Here is a 24,417-nt window from a genome sequence, read left to right on the forward strand (position 1 = left end):
CAGCAACAATTAGCAACCAACTGGTGGAACTGTGCATCTAATAGCTACTTCTGAGTGTAACTCTGGTAAAAAAACGTGGTTATAGGGTCAATAGAGGTTGTGATGACTTCCTGAAGGCATAGTTTCAGAATGAGCAGATGTTTTCTTTTAAAGAGACAGAGACCAAATTTCAAGGCCTTAACTTACAAAGTAACATTTATTTTAGCATTTTTATAACTGAAGGTAACATAATTACTTGATTGTGCTATAAAATGACACTGTATATATATATATATATATATATATATATATATATATATATATATATATATATATATATATATATATATATATATATATGGCAGGAAAACACTGCCCCTTTAACATTCAAACCTAACCTTCATTAATATGCAGTCACTGAGGTTTCATAGGGTCCACCCTCCACCACCTCCTCCTCCTCTGCCTCCTTCTCCTCTTCTCTTATTTCCATCCTCTTCCAGCTTGTCAGCAGCAGCAGCAGCAGCGGAGTTGCTCCACTGCGGCTTTGCCTCAGTGCAAAGTTCGGGTCCGATCAGAAACTTGCAGCTCAAACCGCAAACCCAGCAGGAGGACAAAGATAACAGATGGGGAAGAGATCACAGCGCGGAGAGTCACGATCCGAGTTATTTAAGGTAGGACTGAACAGAAACTGATTGTAATTTCAGAGGTTAAAGAGTCATCTGCAGGATGTTGTGCAGGAAGAGTTTGCCTTTATTCTGCAAAAACACGCTTGAGTCCATCTGTGTGCATAAATAACAGAGCAACAAAATCAGTAGCAGCTAAGACCAAACTGTCAATCATGTTAATGCTAGTTTTAAAAAATTCTGTGGGAAAATTACATTTATTCCGCAACCTCAGACTAAGCTGCACCACAAACAAGCAGCAATAAGTTGTGTGGTTTTAGTGTTACAATGTTAAGTCTTTTATTTTTGGAACATCGCATTAATCTTGATTGTGATTCTTGTTTTATTAAATTACAACAGGACTGGATCCTGTTGTAATATGAGATGCAATGCAACTGATGCATTGCAAAACTGAATCAGATGGGATAACTGACTGGCTTATTGCTAAATGAGAAGTATGGTATTAGATATAGAAATCTACAACCAGGCAGCGAACTTTTCTCCATTGAAACCACACACACACACACACACACTCACACACACGCCCACACACACACGCACACACACAGATACACACATGCTGTCTTTGTGGGAACTTTCCATTGACTTCCATTCATTTCTACAACCTAAACCTTACCTTCATCCTTATCTAAACCCTATCCAAAACTTAATTCACATATTAGTCCTAAATCTTACCCCTGATCCCAAAACAGCATTCACCCTTGTTGGGACCAGGCTGCGGTCCCCACAAGGAGCAGTGGGTCCCCACAACGTGGCATGTGTCAGAAAAATGGTCCCCAAAAGGTATTAAAAACAAACACACACATACACATGTGCACAAGATCCTTACAGCTATGGATAGCTAACCTGGCCACAATTCTGCTTTTGAGATAAAAACATTAATTTATCTAAACTTCTGAAGCACCACTGACATGATGTTATAAATAATTCAGTTTAACTTCACATTCAAGTGTGTTCCTGTTAGGGTTATGTGTAAGCTGCTGCTGCAGGACAAATACCAGTAAATGAGAAGCCAGTGGAGGTGAACAGAGGAAAACAAGGTGATAAGAAAACAGAAAATTAGAATAAAAGAACTAAATCCAGGGTGAATTATGAGAAGTAAATGATTAAGGAATGTTGCAGGAAGCAAAATACATAAACCACGGCACAATGAACAGAAAACCCATAACTTGTAATTAATAAACATCAGGTAAAGGATAGGCTCAAGCAGGTAAATATCTGTGTTTTTTTAGAACTATTTTATCAAGATGTCAATCAAATATAAGAGCTGACATCAAGATCTACTGCCTCACTTTATGTCTCTAGTTCAAATCCTGGCCAGAGTCTCCCCATACATTTCTCTGGGTACTCCCAGTGTTATACTCATCCCATTAGTTAACTATAGGATATAGGGTCTGATGGCCAAAAAGGAGGCTCGATTTAATTCAAAACAGTCCAGTTCAAGCGCGGCCTTTAATTCTTCTACCTGACAGTCCAACGTTTTGGCACAATATGTCGGCTGTACTGCACTAGTTCGATGCATATCTGTTGCTTTGGGCGTAAACTTTACAAAAACCCTTTTGAAGATCCAGGTTTATCTTTGCTGCACCTCTTGTGTTCGTAGGTAGAAGTTTAGACAACCTCTTTGTTCTGCTGCGCTTTTAAAAGAGCTTAGAAATGTTTGCACGTCACTCGTGTTTGACCTTTTCCCCCCCATGAGGGGGTCGGGTTGTTGACCGACCCCCTCATGCATCAAGAAGAAGAGCTTATGAAACCAGCAAACGATTGCACGGCTATGAGCCTCCCTGTAAAGTCCGACATGTTTGTTTTTCTTTCCCGCTCTGCTTTCTTTACAGTACGATAAGATAAATCACCGTGGGAGTCTAGAGAATTTTTTTTTTTACCTTTTTGTCTCATGAAATTTTTTGTTGACTCAGCAGACCATCAAGAAAAGCGCGAAGGAGCGGAAACAGGAAGTTCATTTACAGTGCCAGTTCCGATCCGACGCACATGTCAATTCACTTTTCGGTGCTTTGCAGCGTGAAGCAGGTGTTGCTCCGGATAGAGAGATTGATATCGGAAATTTGTCACAGGCGCAGCGATTTGAAAAACGCTTTACACCTGTTGAGCTTTTCATATTTTGTCACATTGTGCTGAGTTCATTATAGGAGATACTTCTCAGAGCAACACTAGTAGAAATATTGTTAAAGGGTTAACAGAGGAGCTATGATGTGATGACTTCCTGAAGGCGAAGCTTCAGAAAGATCAGGAGCTTCTTAAAGAGAAAGAGGCCAAATTTCAAGGCATTCAAATTTCTTTTAAGTCATTTTTATATAGATTTTTATAACACCTGAAGTTAACATACCCACTTGATTGTGCAATTTAATGATACTATGTGGCTGGAAAACACATAACACAGCCCCTTTAGCAGACACTCTCCATAAAATCTGTCTGAACAAAAGGCATAAATTTCAACCTCTGTAATGGTAGAGATATTTAAATATATCCAGTCTGGAGCCATATGTCAAGTGTTTTTATAAGCCTGAGGCCAGACAGAAAAATGCATCGCCACGTCGGAGCAGCAGATCCCTATAAACTGCTGTATTTTTGAGCTCTGCACAACGGTCAGGGCCATTCTGACCTCAACCACAGCTAGCTGGTGCCGCGCCTCCAGTCGGACCAGAGCAAACTGGGCCGGAGCTGGCCGTCGGTGACCTGCGTCTGTTTGTGCGGTCCGCACTGAGATGCCTGGGCAAACCCACAAATATCAACAGCGCTCTGTTCTGGTTCTGTGGCGCCGGATGTTTGCTTAACGCAGTAAGTCCGCTTGCAGCGGAAGAAAAACGCATGAAAAGGGAAGTATGTTTGACTCTGTGTGTGTGCCTGAGAGGAAGACAGAAACAAATGACAGCAAGTCTGATTTAAGTGACAGATAAAAAGAAAAGGAAGTAGAAGCACATGTTAGAAGGTAGAAATGTCAGATAGTTTATTTGCATTCCATTCCCATCATGGCCTCTGACCTCCATGTCTGCTCTGAGGCTTGTTTACGGGACGCCTGCAGGTACAGTTTGGAGATAAACGCCATGTCTGACAGGCCTTAATGACTTTTCTCTCTGTTTCTAACAGGGCCAATTTGGGAAATGAAGTTCCCAAAGTGAATTAATGTGCTGGTTCTCCAGTTTAAAGGAGCCACTTATGGTTAAGCTTTATAGCACACAAAATGACCTGGGAAGGAGAAAAGTCACACGAAGAGCTGAAATGAGGGGAGAGGAATTTGGAGTGGAGAGTAGAAAGTGAGAACCAGTCAATTAAGTTGTTAAAAAATCTGTGAATTACAAGTTATATTCTCTTAAACGTAGCTTAAAAATGTACTCCAAAGGAAATGGGAAACTTTTTTTCTTGTTGAGTGTAAATAAATCCTTAGAGGCGAGGAAGCTTACATGATACTCAGACGCACACTGTTTCAGTTAACTTGTGTTTTCTAGCCACATAGTGCCATTTTATAGCGCTACCATGTAGCTATGTTAACTGCAGTTGCTATAAAAATGCTGTGCAGATAAAACATGACTTAAAGAAATTTGACGTTGAGCCTGTCTTTTTAAAATCTCCTGCTTTTTTTAAAATTCCGTCTTCAGAGAGTCATCACAACATAACTCCTGTATTAATCCGTTAGCAATGTTTTTACCAGCATTTCGGTGAGAAATAGCTCCTATAATGAACTCAGCTGATGCTCAGTTCCACCAGGTGTTTGCTAATTACTGCTGGCTAGTCTGAAGGAGCGGAGTGGGGGAGTTGCAGGGGAGAGCTGCTCTGTAAGGCAAAAGCCCGAAAAATGCAGCTCTGAGTAGGAGCTTTGACCTTGAAGGCGGGGCTACGTCCACCCAGGCGTTTTGCCAAGCTGAATGGTTGCCATGGAAGATTACAGGATTTCTTAAATATTTATGAAATGATCAAAAACACACCTCAGGGATGTTTTCGATGAAGGAACAATAATACAACACGATGTAAAATTTAAAAAAGTCAAATTTCATATAATACTGTCCCTTTAAAACAATTTCAGTTGAAAATGTTCATAGTGATTGAACACTACATCAGTCTACAATTTTAAGAAGTTGTTATGTTTGGTATCGTCTAGTTCAGATGAATAATGTCTGGGTTTCCATAGATTCACCTCTAGTTCCTTTGTGTCCCTCCTACGCGACGTTTCAATCCTCCAGATCAGCTGGGACTCATCAGTCGGACTTCGCTCAGTCAACAACGCTGTAAACTCCTGATTTTTATGACAGACTGAGGGTTGAACGTTCCTGTGCTTTCCAGGCCTCATAGTCGGAAAGATATTTCCCACAGACAGTCAGTCGATCAGCCAAATCGACTGATGAGGTGATTGATACAGCACATGTCTGCTTAGCTTCAGAGCGTCCCTGAACTCTGAGGATGGATTTATCTTTTCAATCGGCTCATGGTGACGTGAGGTCCACTACTGCAGATGTAGCCAGAAGATCATGTTTAAAGACGACTAACTTTTTTGTAGTTATATAATTTTTTAGTTATAATCAGCACAGATGCTTTTCGTTCCCCCCAAACCTCAATGGGACAAATCAACAATTGATTACCTTTCACTGCATTTCTCCCTATTTTGTGGTGGAAAATTAAGGCTCATGATGACAAAGTGGGATTAAAATGGGGGAGAAAATTATAATAGGTTACAAAGAATTAAATATAACAGTGGGTATTGTATGGAACCAGCATTCAAACTATATAGTTCATCCTGTAAAATCAAATATACAACTCATATTATAACATACAGTTTGTTAGAATAAGACATGCTGTTTTCACATTCTGTTTATTTGACGCTAACCCCTAAATACATCAAAACGTTCTGACTTTACAAAGAGAACTGACCCAAATACAGAGGTGGACAGGAAATAGTCAGATGTTTGGATCAAGAGTTTTTCTTGATACAGATCCAGATTCTTTTAAAATGAGGTGCCAGTAGTGAGTCTCAGTTTCATACCTGCAGTTTTCACAGCGCAGATTGAAACACTACATATTATATATATATATGTTTTTTAAGAGACAAACTTTTGAGCGGGGATTTACTTGAAAACTACATTTACACTCAAACATGATTTTTGCAGCTGATCAAAAGTTAAAGACCATAGCTCAAAAACCCCCGAAAACCCCTCAAAACAGAAATCAAAGTGTCAAAAAAAGGACTCAGTAATGAGTAGCTCCACCATTCTTGTTGATGACTCCAAACAATTGTTTAAGCTTGATGCCAGTGTTTCCAGGAGGCTAGTTTGAACGTTGCTCCAAGTGTTGAAGATGGCTTCACAAAGGGCATCCACTCTCTGGAACTGATGTTCATTTTTGTAAACTTCCCTTGCCATCCATCCCCAAATGTTCTCAATTGGGTTTAGATCCGGGGAACATGCAGGATGGTCCAAAAGAGTGATGTTATTCTCTTGGAAGGACTCCTTTGTCAGACAGGCATTGTGAACTGCAGCATTGTCCTGTTGAAAAACCCGATCATTACCACACAGACGAGGGCCCTCAGTCATGAGGGATGCCCGCTGCAACATCTCCACATAGCCAGCTGCTATGATTATGATTAATAATGAGCTCCACAATGTTCTCTGTGCGTAAAGCTTAAACTGTCTGCGCACCAAGTGGTCAGCTGCGCTTGATCACATTCTGGACAGAAACCAGCGAACTGCTCTCTGTTCTTATCAAGACGAGGCTGAGGAGGGAATCTGACATATTAACTCAGTTAAGTTTTCACTGGTTTTGTTTTTAAAACACCATTAACGTAAGCAGTGTAACTATATATTGTATATTTGGCGTTTGTCATCTCATGTGTGATTAATTGGAGCATAACGGTGGAGCATTTATTGTCCAGCGCTCTGCGCTTGTTTCTGACGGATCTGCAGTTTAATTTCTTTCCTCTCTCAACAGTCAGCTGTTATTCCTCTACTTAAACTACAATAAGTAGATCATAACATTCTCTTTAGGTTTTCTCTGTATGCTGCAAACTCATTAAATGTAAAGTCATTAGAAGCCCGAACCACCATCAGGCAAATAATTCTGGTCCGACCCGAAATATTGTTACCTGTCAAATTACCTGTCAAAACAGAGCTTCCTAACCAAGGTGTCCATAATTAGTTCAGTGTCCATGAGATGATATTCAGAAAGGATCTTTTATTTGATTGATTTTAGTTTCCTCTGCGATGAACTCTGTGCGTAAAGTCTATCATGTCTCCATGTGCGCCAGTCAAAGGTGTTAATTATAACATGTCAAATGACAGAGGGGCTTAAAAAAATAACGAAATATTCAGTTTGGTTATTTTTTTAAATTATATATATATATATATATATATATATATATATATATATATATATATATATATATAGATAGATAGATAGATAGATAGATAGATAGATAGATAGATAGATAGATAGATAGATAGATAGATAGATAGATAGATGTACACACACACATTTTAAATTTTGCCTCCCCCTTGGCCCCCCCAACTTTAAAAGTCCAGCTCCGCCACTGCTTGTTTGGTGTACTTTTCTATTGGAGATTTGCATCAAACATAACAAGAAATCTTTACTGAGTTTTAGACAAAAACTTTGTTTTATTTGAACCTGAAACAAACAAAGAGCACAATGCATTCCGACCAGCCAAAAGTCGAAGAGGCTTCATTCGACAACATGGAAAGGGAATTACAGACACCCGAGAAACCCAAGAGCAAGAAGAAGAAGGTATCGTTTACAGTCTGGCTGGAGCAGCAGACAAAGAAGTCTGCTGAAAATATCAGACAGCAAGATGAAAATGAAATTGGATCGATCACCATAGCACCAGGCAATTCAGCTGAAGGTACTGGAACAGAAGACCTTACTGAAGTTTCCAAAAAACCATCGATCTCCGGTCTGCAGGATACAACTGATATGATAAATAAGTCCTCTAAGTCTGAGAAACTGACAACAAAACCTAAGCACATTAAGAAGAAGCCACTGCTGTGGAAATCTTTCCCGGACCCAGACTCTTGCATAGATCTTTCGTTTTTTACTGATAGTGACATCGATAACGGTCCTCTGCCAGAAAAACAAAATCCTCATTCTGCTTTGTCCAGCAGCGGAAAGAGGACATTTTGGAAAGTGCTCCCAAACTCAGAGCCTCCAATAGATGTAAGTTTTATTGCTGAGAGTTTAACTGAGGTTCCTGATCATCAGACAGAAGAAAATATTCAAGGAGAGTGTTTAAGTAAAAATCTGAATTCCCCCAAGTCTTCTGAAAACAAAATAAGTGAACCAAAGTGTACATGTCTTGAAAAATTTAAGGAAACAGAATTAGAATACATTAGAGTACAGAAATATTTAATGAGGCAGCTGGATGACATGTTTGGGATAAATTGTCAACTTTTTCCTGGTTTCCTAGAAACCAGGAAAATACGATGAGGAAAGGAGTCCACGAGAGAAACCAAAGGAAGAACTCTTGGTTTCCATTCAAGTTCAGACGGATTCAGAAGAACGGCCACAGCAGAAAACCGTCGGCTATTGATCTGTTTCGGTACAGACTGAGATGGACAAAGAGGAAACCAGCCATTGATTAAAACCAGACCGTCGAACGATTTCGACACAAACGGACATCGATGTGCTGGAAACTTTGAAACCTGTCAGTCAAACGGTTTCAACTCAGACAGAGATCGATGTGCTGGAAACCAGCTATAGTTTAGAACCAGTCCTTCAAACAATTGATTTGGAAACCGTCAATAAAGATGAAGACTCTGAACCAAACGATGAAAAACAAAAAGTTTCAGTACCACCGGAAAAAGTTGTGGTTCAGACAGAGATCGCTACAGAACAGCAGGTCAGTGAGGAAGAAGCTGTTTCTGTTAACCAACCAGATGGGGACCAACTAGAAAAGAAAAAGCCTTCAAGGAAAGCAAAATGGAGGATCAAAAGAAAGGCAGCTATTAAAGCTGCCTCAGAATTAAAAAACCTCAATAAGGACGTTTCAGGAAAATACAGTGAAGAAGCTTCTGCACTAGAAACAGCTGAGGACGAGACAGTCAAAAATAACATTTACATGACTGAAGCAATGATTTCTAGTCCCCAGAAAATGTCAGAAGAGCCAGTGATCCCCGAAAGCCAACCAAATGGGGATCATAAAGTTAAAAAAAGATCATCAAAGAAAAATAGGAATAAAAACAAGAAAAAGGCAGCATTGAAAGCTCTTTCTGGATGGAAAACTGCCAAAAATGACGTTTGTGCAGAAAACATGAAAGAAGAAGTTTCAATAGAAACAGTCACCAATCAGACATCCACCATCATGACAGAGATTTGTCAAAATGAAACGATGATTATTAAACCAGAGCTGGCAACTGTACATGAAATCCCTGAAACAGAGCAAAGTGAGGACCATCTGGATGAAGAACATACTGAGACATCAACACCAGATTCAGAAACCAAACCAGAGATCATCAAGATGGTTTCTGAACAAATAGAGTCCAAACTTTGCTCTGATCCAGAAGACGTCACTGTTGAGGTCCCAGCAGTTACTGCAGAAGGGGAGAGCGGCCTGCTGGAAGAACATGGAACACCGCCTCCACAGATGAAGGAAGATGAGATCCAACCAACATCCCAGGAATCAGAACCTGAAGAAGCCAAAGAGTCAGCTGAACAGAAGGATACATCAGAACAAGAAGAAAGCCCCAGGAAGAGGATCTCACTGTGGAGGAGGATAAAAAAGGCTTTAACGCCAACATCTCGGCGCCAATTCAAGGACAGACATTAAGAACCAACAGCGCAGACATCAATTTATGTCTCCACTAAATTAGATTTAAAAGGGGGGTGGGGCCACATGTTTTGGGTGATTGGCGGGAATTGGAAAAAGATCTGCTGTTATTGCTAATTGGACATTTTAATATTAAAAGACAGGACTGCACGGTGGGAAATGTCTCCCTGTGTAGGTGTGGGTTCTCTCCGGGTGCTCCGGCTTCCCCCACGTTCAACAACATCAGAACTTAAGTTCTGTAAGATTTTCAATGGATGGAAAATCAGGACTGCTGTTGTTGTTAATTGGACATTTTAATATTAAAAGACAGGACTGCACGGTGGGACATGTCTCCCTGTGTAGGTGTGGGTTCTCTCCAGGTGCTCCGGCTTCCCACACGTTCAACATGTTCATCCATTGAAAGATTTGTATTTCTAATTCTAAACAGAAAATAAGACAACCACATTTATTAATTAAAGGGAGATTTAAGAAAAAAATGCAAACAACGTGGAACAAAAAGAGCATTTTAGAAGTCTAACCCTATACAAATTGGAAAAAAAATTGAAAACTATCTTTCTGGGCAAGACACTATCTAAATTGTTCTATATATCTATAGACATATATATATAGAGAGAGATATATCTATCTATATAGATATCTAAATCTATCTATCTGTCTCTCTCTATAAATATATATAAATCTATATATAGATATATTTATATATCTACATATTGATATCTATCTATATCTACCTCTCTCTACGTATATATACATATATAGAGAGAAGTAGGTAGATATACGTATAGATGTAGATATGTATATAGATATATATCTATATAAATTATAAATATTACTCATATACACATACACATACATACACGCACACACACATATATATATATATATATATATATATATATATATATATATATATGTGTGTGTGTGTGTGTGTGTGTGTGTGTATGTATGCATGTGTGTGTATAAAGCAATTCACACTTTAGAAGTGTGAATTGCTTTACATCTATTCACACTTTGTCTAAGTCATAAGTCAGTGCCTCACCAGTGCCTCTAAAGTGTGAATTGCTTTATACACACACACACACACACACACACACACATGTTACACGTCTCAGCATATGATGGACAGTTGTAACAAATTATGTTTTATTTTTTTTTTTTTCCTTTTCTTCCTGCGGTGAATTTCTGCTTCCCCTTTGATCCTGAAGGAGAGCCTGTAAAGACGAACAGCGTCAGAGATAGAAAAAAAGGACAACCGCCGTCTTCTTCCCCAAACTCGGTCTCTTTATTACAAATTATTGAAATCATGAAATTATTAACACTTCCTAGAACAATCACATTCCTGTGTCCCTCTGCTGCTACCAAAAAAAAAAAAAAACACACACACAGCCTTCACCTGAGTAAAAAAAAAGTATTAACTCCCACCAATCAATCCACAGCGCAGAGATGTATATTTAAAAAAAAAATCTCAAATAAGAGGATTAATTATGTTAAATAATGCAAGATGGAGATGTTATAATGAACGAAACATTAAGCTCTAATGTGTTTTGACTAACTACTGACCGACTGAATAACTACAGTTTAATTGATTACATAGAAAGGGAGAAAAAGTAACGTCTATAATAATAATAATAATAATAATAATAATAATAATTCACTTTTAACAGATAAAACAACACAATGTATGTCAAGGTACCTATGTTTGTTCGGGGAATGGAACGGAGCTAAAAGATACATGTAGCGATCTTCAGAACGGCCGTTAGTTGACCGTTGTAGCCAAAATGTAGCTAACAAATCCTTTTTTTTCTTTTTTTTTTTCAGTGTTTCAGCAAATCTATCAAATTACAAATCCTACCCAAATATACATTGTTACTCCACATTTTTACAGGGGGGCAGCCCTCACCAGTTTCTCATTACTAACCTGTAAAGACGAACAGCGTCAGAGATAGAAAAAAACGGAACAACCGCCGTCTTCTTCCCCAAACTCGGTCTGAAGAGCAGGGGGCGGGGCTCCTCACTTCCGGTCTCCTGGTGAGACGTTGCCCGAACCTCGGTTACTTTTTTTCTATTTAACAGGGTAATTTGGTCTGGAGTGATAATTAAATTTTCGTAAAGTCGTAAGGACCCATCTTTCTTCCTGACACATATGACAGGGGCTGCGTATGGTGACTGAGATTTCACAATCCAACCTTTAACCAGAAGTTCCTGGATGTACTCCACTTCTTTATAGAGTGGTTTTGGAATGGATGCGTAGGCTCTTTGGACTGGGATATCATCCTTAGTCCTAATTTCCATCTGCAGAGAAGGGATGCATCCAATGTCATCACCATCACGGGAGAAGGCTCCACACTCCTCACAGAGCACTTCCTTTACCACCTGTTGTTGTTCGAGGCTTAGGTGACAGGAGGGAGCCAGGAGTCAGTTGGAGAGCTGCTGGAGGATGCAACTCCATTGACCCTAACTGCAGCCATTTCTTTTTGGTGGGACCCTGGAGTGTTGGTCTCCAGGACCTTTATGACATGTTGGATGGTTCCCAGGGGAGTTCTTTTGGGTAGGATGACCTCATGTTTTGAGTGATTGGAGATGGGCACTTTAACATATGGTCGCCTGGCCTCATTGACTTTTAAGAGGCCCTCCCCCACACCCAAGTGTCCTAAAGCAGTACTCCCCTCTGCAGGCTCATATAGGACAAAAGGGTCAAAGATGTTAAAATTTGGGGGTACCCTGCACCACACATGAGCTGTTCTGCCAGGGGGAATAACAGTGTGGTCTCTACCCACCCTTATTGTGACTGGATCATCATATGCCCTGGGAGGCACCTGGATGAAACTCACAATGGCCTCCACCTCCACCTGCTCCTCCTCTATCCCAAATGCATCACAGAGGAGACTGACCACTGTGGTAACTGCCTCACCTGAGGACTCCTTTCTTTTAATGATCTCCTCCAGTACATTGGCTCCAAGAAGGGGCTGGGGCAGGGGCAGCTGACTGACAAGAAAAGGAGCCTGTATGGTCAGGTTGGGGTCATCCACTGTAAGGCACTGAATGGAATGTAACTGCATAGACACTGAGTTCCTCCTCTAATAGCTCAGAAAGGGGTCTCACAGTACAATTTGAGATGTGAGTGGCAGCCCATTCTTGGTCGATTATACTCACTTGTGACCCTGAATCAAATAGGGCTGTAATTGGGTAGCCACCAAGCAGGCATTTCAGCAGGCTTTTCTTTCCAACCAGGGGTGCTTTACAGGCGACTGTTCTCTGGCTGAGAGGTGTATGAGGCTCCTGACGTTGTCTTCGTTGGAGGCGTCTTGCTATTTGACTTGAAGCTTGATCTACTGCTCGGGACTGGAATTGCTCACCGGTCTCTGGGTGTCCCTCATCAGAGACCGAGTCCCGTTTCCCTGCGGCTTGACTCGCTTCAAACACCCAATCGCCCTGTGCCCTGCTTCTCCACATGTAAAGCAATGGTTACACTCCTGTGAGTTCTGCTCAGTACACACAGGGCCACACGAGCCATCCTGCCCCTCATCTGAGCTGTGGGTTGTCTCAACAGAGGTTGTGGCCGCCTGCTTGAGGATGGTTGGTAGGGAGGGTGTGGTTGCATATGGGCTGACCTAGTTAGAGGCAGGGACACTTGTGGGTTAGCTGTATGCAGGTCCATCAATGAAGCCACCATCTGAGTCAAGGCTTCAACTTGAGCACTGAGCTGTCCTATTGTCTGGAGATTCTTACTGTCTGCTGGTGCGTCTTGTGACTTGTTGTAATCACCTCCTGTTTCAACTTTGGTACTGTGTGCTTGTGTTGTCTTTTGTCTAGGGAGTTGGCCCAGTCTGCGTTGGTGCTCATTCTCATCACTCGTGATTTTCATGACTTGGCTGAGGATTTCCTCATCTGTAACTTGACTGTTTGCAATCAGGGGCCTCAGTCTCTGTCGGAGGTCTGCATGTTTCGTTCCTAAACCCTGGTATATAGTATGGAGAAAGACTTTTTGGATGGTCTTGGGGTCATATGTGATGTCTGTACTGGTGTGTCAAGTTTGAAAAAGGAGTTTCTGTTTTAGCCCAATCATGCGGTACAGGAACTGTTGAGGTGGTTCTTGGTCTGATTGCCTGGCACACATCAATTCCTGGAACATCTCAGTTGATGCTTTCTCACCAAGGTGGGACCTGAGGAAGCCTTTGAGCTCGGATACAGTGATTGAGTCTTTGTTTACGAGCATGTCTTTAAAGGCTCCTGGTTTTATGATCCTCAACACCCCCCTGACAACTTCTGCCTCTGTGAAACCCTCTTTTACTCCCTCATCGATTTGGTTACTAATGTTGTTGTAGCTTAAGTCAGAGTTCTGATCTCCAACCTGACCACCATGTACTTTGAAATCTTTGCACTGCAGGTAGGAGAGGTCCTTCAGACACACAGATTGATCCGGGGTCATTTGTGGTCTGTTATCCAACTCTGACTCAACTTGGTGGAGAGAAACTGGAATTGGTGGGGTCACACTAGATTCATACTGTCAGAGTTTCTCACCCAGTTCTTCATACAGCTGTCTCAGTCCTTCTACCGACCCCATTTTTGTGTTGGGTTGGGTAATAGAGTCAGGCTGGGACTGTATGACTGTACTGTTAAAGTGAGCATGGGGTTGTGATGTGGAGTGTTTGATTGTTACAGACTGAGTGTGACTAGGCTTAATATGTGCACAAACATCATCTAACACACTCGCTCCAAAATTATCAGTAGCATCAGCATTCATTATCTTATATATAAAATCATTCAAATCCAGCAACCAACCCATACCTTTGTCTTCCCGCTCGAGTAAGGCATCAGACTGCAAAAAGGAGATGACAAAGTCCATGCAGCTTTCTTCATTGTTTGGGTCCAGTTCACCTCCATGCTGGCTAACAGTAGCAATGTCTTTTGCCACCTGATAAACGTTGTCGCTTGGGAGTTTGAAAAGTTGTTTGAAAAGTTGATGTTCCATATTAACTCTTTGCGAACCTCTGCCATGGTGTCTGGTTCTCCTACAGCTCGGTCCTCCAGTTCAGTCCTCTGATAAATTACACGTTGTCCTCCAAATTGATGAGTTGACTCCTCTGAAGATAGCGTACGATGTCCTCTGGATCAACAACTTGGCTCAGCTTCAATTAGAGTACGTTGTCCTCTGGACCAGCAATGTGGCTCAGCTGCTGCTAGAGTGCGTTGTCTTCTGAATCGGCAATGTGGCTCCTTGGTGATCAGCATACGTTGACCTCAGGATCAGCAGTGCAGTTCCAGTGGAGGATCGCGGTTCCTTCCCACACTGATCTTCCACTCTGGACACCCACGGGTTGACTCCTGGTCTTCAGCGGTCTACTGTCACCTTGGTCACGTGGTTCTGGTATCTCTGGATCTACTCCCAATATTTTTGATGAGGAGAGATCCCGGACGAGCCCCCAGTTTGTTACATGTCTCAGCATATGATGGACAGTTGTAACAAATGATGTTTTATTTTTTAAAAATTTTTTTTTCCCTTTTCTTCCTGTGGTGAATTTCTGCTTCCCCTTTGATCCTGAAGGAGAGCCTGTAAAGACGAACAGCGTCAGAGATAGAAAAAAAGGACAACCGCCGTCTTCTTCCCCAAACTCGGTCTCTTTATTACAAATTATTGAAATCATGAAATTATTAACACTTCCTAGAACAATCACATTCCTGTGTCCCTCTGCTGCTACCAAAAAAAAAACACACAGCCTTCACCTGAGTAAAAAAAAGTATTAACTCCCACCAATCAATCCACAGCGCAGAGATGTATATTTAAAAAAACATTCCTCAAATAAGAGGATTAATTATGTTAAATAATGCAAGACGGAGATGTTATAATGAACGAAACATTAAGCTCTAATGTGTTTTGACTAACTACTGACCGACTATATATATATGTGTGTGTGTGTGTGTGTATAAAGCAATTCACACTTCTAAAGTGTGAATTGCTTTGAATGACCTCTTGTCTCTACTTCTCTTTTTATTCCATCATGTGGGGCCATACATAAAGGGTATGCTTCACATACCCTTTATGTATGTGAAGCAGCCGATGCATATATTCACTCTGTAATCAGTTGATTTTATGGTATATTTCTTTCATTATCATGCAAAATAACTTAATCAATTATTGCTTTTCAGTGGCTCCTTGATTGTCTCTTATATGCTCTGAAATCATACGTCTTGGCAAGCAGCACAGCCTGGTCTGAACAGCGCTCCATCTATTCTACTTGTCGCGAGAACAGACTTTCCTCCAAACTGCAAATGTCTGTCGTAATGTCGACAGAAGTTTAAATTTGGTTAAACATTGGGTAGAAAACAGTTTGCTATTGAATATCTTCTAACTTCTCAGATGTTTGATTATCTTACTGTACTGGAAATAGCAACCTTTGATTTCACACCATAATCATTTCACTTCACGCTGCTGACAAATTGCTGAGATCACAATTTGTCAGCAGTGCTTACAAAGCAGCGCTTACAAGATTCATTTTCACTGAATCTTTGCTCAGTCCGGTTGGACAATACTACAACGATGAAGTATTGTCCGATAAGTAAGGACAATACTTAAATTGTCCTTACTTATCGGAGGACAATTTAAGTATTGAGTTTTCAGCTGGAAATGAGCAGATTCAAGTCAAAAAATATATATTTTTTGGTGCATCTCTGCTTAGGAACTTATACAATGATGCAGAGACAATTACGTATTGGGTGTTAATATGTAATGTAATATGTAATGTGTTGCAACTTCTCCTTTACCAATAGTATACTTAAAGTCATAGGGACGTCCCTGAAACAATAGAAAAATCAGATTAGTTAAAAGTCCTGCAAGAGGATTTGAAAGTTGTTACATCACAATTTAAAGATCGAGCGGGTGTAAACTACAGCACCCTGCGACGTTAATCCAACTCTGACCGTGTCCTCGACAGGTCACATGTTTGGAGCTTTGCTCCGTTTCCTTATTTTCATTTCTCCAGTGGGCAGGAAAAACATCCAGGAAGAACAAAACAACCGAGATTTCGGATCGAATAAACAGAAAAATTCAAAATGTACATCAGGAGAAGTGAGTCCTTATAGGTAACAAACTCAAAAGGTGTTGCGTCAAGTAACATTTGTGTTGACCATCTCTTTCATTGGTTAAATAAGCCTAATTGTAAACTATGTAACATTATAAAATCTGGCAAGAGACCCCAACTTAAGCCTCTTACACTGTCAGGTTTGTTTACAATGAAAAAGCCTCAGTCAGACCAAAGTTTCCTAATGTTTTTAAGTTCGCCTGAATGCTCCTCATCTTCGCCCTGATAAACCACTGACTGCTCTCTCCTTTTCTCTCTCTGGTCTTTAGCCTTCCTAATGTGAACTAAATGAAAACAGAGGCCCCCCGCCGCCACCTGGAAAACGCTGAGGGACTAAGTGGATTGAAGAAGGCAGCCACCGATTGAGGGAGTCTGGGCAGGGAGGGGAGACACACAGAGAGGATTAGCAGCTAATCCAGGCCATCGAACAATCCTGGGGGGAGTTTTGCCGTTCTTCCAGGACGATGCAGACAAAACAGTTCCTGGATTTAAACGCTGTACGACGGCGCGTCCAAATTCTTCTGTGACGGTTTTGATTTGGCGTGGACTTGGATCTTTGGTGCAGAGGAAGCAGTGAACTGAGAAGAGAAGCAACAGGATGTCCTGATGGACCGCATGGTGCCTCACACATGGATAAACCTTTTCAACATGTGATTACGGACCCCTGCCTTTTCACCTTGGCCTGACAGAAAGACACTGAAGGTCTTGCTGGACTTAGTGATTAGGCCTCACTTACAGTAAGGAACTATATATTTCTTTGTTTGTAGGAAATTTCAAGTATGCTGTAATTGTCCAAGGAAAGAAATAATGTATAAAGTGTTCGTAGGTTAGTAAGATAAGGGTAAGGAGACAAAAATGCATTGCACTTTGTGTCTACAAGACATCGACATTTGCTGATGTCTACAAGATTCTTTACTTTTCCTCTTAAGCGTTGCTTAAATTTCAGCAAGAAACTTGGCCGTCTCCTGAAGATGAAGGTTAACCACAAGAAACTTTCGTAGGTTTGGGTAAAAGGCCGCGCACGTTGTAGCTTTGCACGGTTTCCTGGGGAGGTGATCCTCTTAAGGCGGCGAACTCCAACTGAGATGGGTTCAGCTCCCGATGTCTACAAAATATAAAATTAGGAGTAAACGCAAGTCTTTTTTTATTGCCTTCATTGCACAGCAAGCTTTCGGTGTATGTACACATGCGGTTGGATTGTGTGTGTCTGGGCAGCCATCCACTGAACCAAATATACCCGGTGCCCTGACGGACCACAACTCTCCAACCGCACGGACTGTGGTAACCAGAGGAGACCCAGCGTGGCCTTGTAATTTCTCCTCTTTGTTATGCTGTCGTGACTGAAAGCTGCTGCTGAGCAGGAGAAAAGGGAGTTGGGTTGTTTGGGAAAGATGTGCAGGGAAGAGAGAAAAGCATATAAGCAGACAGAGTGGCTGTGCTGGCATCCCACAGAGCGGATCATAAAGAGAAGCAGCGGGAAGCGCAGTGAATGTATGAAGAATGGATTTAATACTTGAACAGCTGAACATTTATGCTTTCTGTCCTTGACTGATTTGGTTTCTTTCTCTCTGGTTTTACAGTGGAGCCAAAGATTTTCTAAACTTGACTGACATGAACTCAAACTCAAGACATAATCAGCCATTTTAAAAGGGACAACACGCAACTTTTTCCTTCCACCATGAGTCTGGGAAAGCTGCCAGGAATCAAAGGCCTGGTGTCTGGCTCTCAGGGGAAACGTCGCTTCAAGAGCGACCTCTCGGTGGACATGATCAGCCCCCCGCTGGGGGACTTCCGACACACCATGCACGTGGGCCGCGGCGGCGACGTGTTCGGCGACACGTCCTTCCTCAGCAACTACGGCGGCATCCGGGAGCCCGGGAGCCCGGACTCGGCGAGCAGCTCCAAGTCCACCGGCTTCTTCACGCGGACCTTCCGCCACGTGCGGAGGACCTCTGTGCCGCGGCCCCGGGGCGGCTCCCGGGACCTGTCGTCCCCGCCGCCGGATATCTCACCCATCATTAAAAACGCCATCTCTTTGCCTCAGCTGAACATAGACTCTGTGAACGGGTGCCTGCAGAGGGCGCTGTTCCCCAACTCCATGGGCTCAGCGGATGACTCCTTCTGCACATATGGTGAGATAAGACAGATAATCCGTGCCAGCATGGGATTGGTGTTAAGGATCTTACAGGGGAGGGATTATCTTCATTAAAAGTGAGCAGAGATACTTTAAAGGTTTGAGATCATACTCAAACATGATAGTTTTAGTAGACGAGGAAGCATGATCCTCAGTGTCACGGATTATTTCATAACAAATAAATCAAGATTAATGAAGTGGGTTGTCACAGGTAAGTGAAAGAACGTGATTGATCAGATTATGAACACTGTCAGAGCAAATCAGGCCAAACCTTTTACGGTCTTAAGTTGGCATCAACTTTCAGGAGGACTTTTGACATTTTCTTCAGCAGTGATTACAACCTAGAGGTGTTAGTTATTAAAGACGGTGACAATAACAACGAATAGCTGATTCTCTGAAAGGCAGCAATGATTATTGTGAAAGCAACTGATGAAACATTGTGCATTAAAATGTACAAGAAAAACAGAGATGCTAAAAAGACACAAAGCTCACAAAAGTATTCACACCACTTGGATGTTTTCACTGAATCTTTGCTCATTCCGGTTGGATGAAGACAATCTTTGAATAGCAATTTTCAAGTCTTGCCACCAATTATCCGTTGGATTTAGGCCTGGACTTTGGCTAGGCCAATCTGACACATGGCTCTTGTTAGGATCGGTGTGCAGCTGGAAGGTGAACCTTCGTCTCAGTCTCAAGTCTTTTTCAGCCTCCAACAGGTTTTCTTCCAGCATTTTGTTATATTTAGCTCCATCTGTTTCCCATCAACCACCATGGACCTGCTAATGAAAAGCTGAAGCACGATTCTGCCATTTCCAAATTTCAATATCAGAATAGTGTGTTCAGGGAGAGGTTCAGTTTCAGTGCTTTTTGTGTAGTTCACATGGTTCTATTTTTGTTTCATATCACCAGATCACCTTCCTCTACATGTTTACTTTATCTGCTACATGACTGTCAGTGAATTCACATCTACCACGGACCTCTTTGCTGCTTCTCTGATACTTTTCTCCTTCTCACACCTGGACGTTTAGATGACAGCCATGTCTCAAAAAGTTAGCAGTCAGTCGCAGGAAATTTATGGATGAAGTAATGCTCTGTGAGAACTTGGGATGCTGTTTTGATCTTTTCTAAATTGAAAGTCACACTTTTAATGTTTTTATTCACATAAAACCTTGTATTTTCCTCTTGCATAAATATGTGTTTTTTGAGTTGGTGACACATTTTGTAGCTAATAGTCTGTAGATTTAATCGGAGAAAATGTGAAAAAGCCAAAGCGGTATGAATATTTTTTTAAAGTACCGTACTGAACGTATGAGATTATAAGAGTGATTTAACACAAAGCAAATCTTTCTCATCACCACCTTGGAGCAAACAGAGCTATAAAATTCAGGAGACACAAACAGAGAAGACAAAATCCCCGTCCCCTGTTTTGTTTTACATCTTTACCCCACATTCCTCCAAGACGATCAGCAAACATCCAAGCTTCTTCTGACTCATCTGGATTCACCTTGGCAACACCTGGACACAATTAGGCCGACAAACAAACACCGTTCCGCTGAGGAGAGAGAAACTCACCGGGTTTTTCCTGTCATCTCCCGTGTTTTTGTGTGTGGGCCTGAGAAAATGAGCACAAACCCAACATTTGTTGCATCTGCTCTCCAATCAGAGCCTGTCAGCCAGCTGTGTGCAGGGAATGGAAATCCCCTCGCCCCCTTTCCCAGTTTCTTATCCAACTCAAAAGGAATTTGCCCGATTGGACGGACAGAGAGAGGCAGAGATCTTGGGGATAACTGTGTTTTTTTTAATTTATGTTTTATAATTACTGGGCTTCATTTACACCCATATTTAGCTCTATCTGTTCATATGTGACATTATTGACATTTATGTGAATTTGGTAATTTGAGATTTCCTTCATAAAGTTATTATTTTCTTACTCTCTTTAAGTAATATGATATCTACCTGAAATGTTTATTATTTATGACCAGACAGTTGTGATGTTGAAACCTGCGAGTTTAGACCCGTCAGGCTGACACGGTGGGAAACATCTAAACTCTTGGTTTATACCGCCACCTTCTGGTCAAACAGCTGCACTGCTGAGCAAAAACGCAGATAGTTTCTTTTTCTATTCTAAAAGATTAACAAGAACAGCAAGTGTCTGGAAAGAGTACGCTGTTCTTAATGTTAATGGAAATGTTAATTGTGTTTATAAGTGCAGATTACTAATCTGCACCTATAAAACACAAACAACACAAAACATGAAACTCACTACTATCCAGCATTAACAGGAAGTCAGACCTGGTTCTCCACCCAGCTTGCGCAAACTTAAACTTGAAACTCTTCCAGCCAGAGGAGACGATCTACTAAAGCTGCTGCCCCAAAATGAACTGAACTGGAGTGAAGGAAGGCTTTAGTGTCAATGGTTCCTCTAAAGACTGTATGTTTGCTCTAACACTATAACAATGTCCACCTTAATAGAGGTGGTGTTTAATGCCTCCCTATTAAATACATGTTTCATTTAACAGGATATGTACTACTACTGTAATAAAAACACATTAAATGTAGTCCAATTTTCAATTTTAGCTTTCAGCCAATCTTCTGGTAAACTTATGAATGTGTTGACCTCCATTTTTAGTCATTCTTTAGAAAAAAGGTGTCCCGAAAATTTTAACAGGATTACAAAAAAAATAAAAAAAATATGTAGCTTAGAAATTATTTTGTTAAACTTGACAAGCTTGACCTGATGCCTAATGGGTTAATTATTAGTTTTCTGACATTTAAAGGAGGAGTAGTGTACTTTGTTTCTTTACTAAAATACAGTATATGTGCTCTATAATTATGTTCTTTAGAATTATACAGAGCTTTTTCAATTTACAGACTTATCACAAAAGTTTATAATAGTTACTCTACTTAAAAAGTAAACAATGGAGGGAAAAACAAAAAGCTAAAACTGCAGAAAAACAATTTCTCTTCTTTAGTGAAAGTTTGGACAAACTGATCATAAGAAAATAAGAATCAAGTCTGGAAGTTTTCTACAACGCTTGTGGGAAGAATAATGAGAACTAAGTCATAAAAGATTATCTTGGAACATTTCTATTATGGGACTGAACCAATATTTGCTGACTGAAGACAAATACCAAAGGTTTACTGGAGGTTAAAGGTCAACACACAGTCAGATGTTATTAAACTTACAAAAATTATTGTTTTCTATTTATCTCAGCACCAACCATTCAATGTTTGTTGCAGATGCCAAATGGTGTGTTTATTTGTGTCGCCCCACTGTGACACCCAGTTATTTGTCTTAAATTAATGCCATCCATCACATGTGACTGCCTAAGTTTTCTCGGGTCCAAAGACGTGAATATTTTTTATGTCTTATATAAAAAGACAGGTGTGAAGGTGAATTGACCCGAGCACTAAACCCTGTGGTTCTCAATAATTAACTCATGTTGCATGAGGAAGAGTTACCATTAGCACAAACAAACTGGATCCGCTCAGAGAAATAAGATCTAAACTAACCTGACACTACTTCACAAGTTTTCTTTAAACTGAGTTTGTTTGTATAAAAAAATAAATAACTTACCTAAAAACAAACTTAAACCTGAGTTTGCTTTCATTTCCTCTCTCCAGGTGTCCAGTCTGGATTCCTGACTCTGCCTCGAGTCTCTCGACTTGAAAGACAGATTCAAGATGGCGACGTGTGGAGAACGTCTCCAGCAGACAACGGCTGCGGCGCGTTGACTCGCTCCGACTCCCTGGCCTCCTTCACCGTTGACCTTGGACCTTCTCTAATGACTGAGGTGTTGGCTTTGATTGACAACCCCAGCCCTCTACAGGTATCCAATCACAGCCAGGCAGCAGGCGAGGAAGAGGAGGAAGAGGATAGAGGTGACACCAGCTCTCTGACAGAGACGCCTGTTCAGACCCCGACAGCGAGTTCCCCTAACCCGTCCCAGTGCAGCGCGTCTTTCAGGTCCAAAGTGAATGGGAGAGTTATGTCTACCTGGGGGGAGAGTAAGGAGGACCGGGGGTCTGTGAGGAGGAATGATGTCACTTCCTGTTCTTCTCACAAAGAGGAATCGGCCATCGAAGCAGAGAGGTTCCAGAGAGCGGCTGATGTTCTCGCTAGACATTATGGTGGAGGATCCTTCACCAGTGGAACGAGGACGAGCCAGAAAACACCACATGGTTTATCAGAGGAGGAAGAGGAGATCAAAGTGTAGACAACAAGAATAACTGTCTAAACATCTGGATTCATCTACAGTCAGAAATGGGAGACTGGTTGTCCCTTCACTTTAACATTCCTTCTTAGTCTTTAAATTTTGCCCATCTGGTTTTCTTTCCCTGTAGTTGTGATATATCAGCTAACACTATGAAAGTACAAAGGTCAGAAAACACTTTTCTTTTTAAGTGTTTGCAAGTGGTTGGAAAGTGTATAAGAGCAATGTTTTTATGTTCATACTGATATGTACAAGATAAATAACACTTTTATACATTTATCCAGGGATAAGAACCATACTTTGTTTTAGCTTCTTGTAAAGTGTATATTTAGAAAATATGGACATTCTATTCTTCCATGATTTAATGGACACATTTAACAATCTAATTTGTAAACAGAGCTGTTATTGTAATATTTTATTGGTTTATCATTGAATAAATTGAAATGTATTTCTCTACTCAGCTTGAAATCACTAAATATTACGTCAGCTTTGTTTAAATGGTGTATGAAGTAAGGAAGGCTCACCGGACAATACACATCCCATACACATCTGTATGAATAGTAAGATATGATCCATCCATCCATCCATCCATTTTCTAACACCCTTATCCCTCAGTGGGGTCGGGAGGGTTGCTGGTGCCTATCTCCCGTGTTCTGGGCGAGAGGCGGGGTCACCCTGGACAGGTCAAAGATATGATGTATATAAGAAATATATAATGTGTTTACACTGTAAAAGGTTTACAGTAGGGTTAGTTAAGGGGGTTAGTTTCCCTTAAGAAAACTAACTTAACTAACATCCTAATTTCCCTTAAGGGGAACTAACTTAAGTTCCTAATATTAGGAGATTACACTACCTGTAAGTTTTAAAAACAATAGTTAAATCCTGTTAACATTTTTGGGACTTTTTGGGAAAGGTTTTCTGTCTGGTGCCTCTGCCACTCAGAGGAACAAGAAGAAACATTAGGCAGATTTTTAATTTTTCAAAAATTAGTCCACTCTCTAATGAGGAACCTGGTAACATCTTTAAGTAATGATGCCTTAAATCTCCAAAGTTTTGCTGGTGGTGTTAGTGTGTTCTTTGTCATTATTGGTCCATGGTCAGTTGAAGACATAGATTGAATTTGTGTTTCACAAACCTCCTTCACAACAGAGTTGCTGATTAGAGGGAAGTCTGTATGAAAGTGTGGTGGACAGATGGAGAAAAAGATACACATCTTATCTGACAGGTGACATGGGAGTCAGGCATCACAGATCAAATGTAATTTTTTACAACCAAATTATTTATTTTGACATTTGGAACTGGTGAGGCTACATACTTAGCTGGCTTAGCACCAAATGAGTCATTGAGTGTTTGTAAAACACTCAATGACTCATATACAGCTTAATAATAAAGCTGTATAATTATTAACATTACCTGCAATGTTCTGCATTGGCAGGTATACTTGAGTAGGCAGACGTTGGTCTAACTGGCAATTTAACGTGGAAACTACTATTGTTCTCTAGCTGTCAATAAAACATGTTTAGCTTTTTGAAGGTTAAATGTTATCTTC

The 24,417-nt window shown here is 40.9% G+C and overlaps 1 protein-coding gene across 1 annotated transcript; it reads left to right on the forward strand.

Annotated features, from left to right (window-relative positions):
- The first annotated feature begins 455 nt into the window (after positions 1–455).
- Positions 456–23,324, forward strand: cdc42ep1b (CDC42 effector protein (Rho GTPase binding) 1b). Its single transcript, XM_008415546.3, has 4 exons — positions 456–650; positions 16,790–17,257; positions 18,101–18,652; positions 22,279–23,324. The coding sequence occupies exons 3-4, from the start codon at positions 18,199–18,201 to the stop codon at positions 22,869–22,871; spliced, it is 1,047 nt and encodes a 348-aa protein (XP_008413768.2). The 5' UTR covers positions 456–650; positions 16,790–17,257; positions 18,101–18,198; the 3' UTR covers positions 22,872–23,324.
- Positions 23,325–24,417: the final 1,093 nt, after the last annotated feature.

Source organism: Poecilia reticulata, chromosome 8, assembly GCF_904066995.2.
Source record: "Poecilia reticulata chromosome 8, P_reticulata-male-v2, whole genome shotgun sequence".
Lineage (NCBI taxonomy): Eukaryota > Metazoa > Chordata > Actinopteri > Cyprinodontiformes > Poeciliidae > Poecilia > Poecilia reticulata.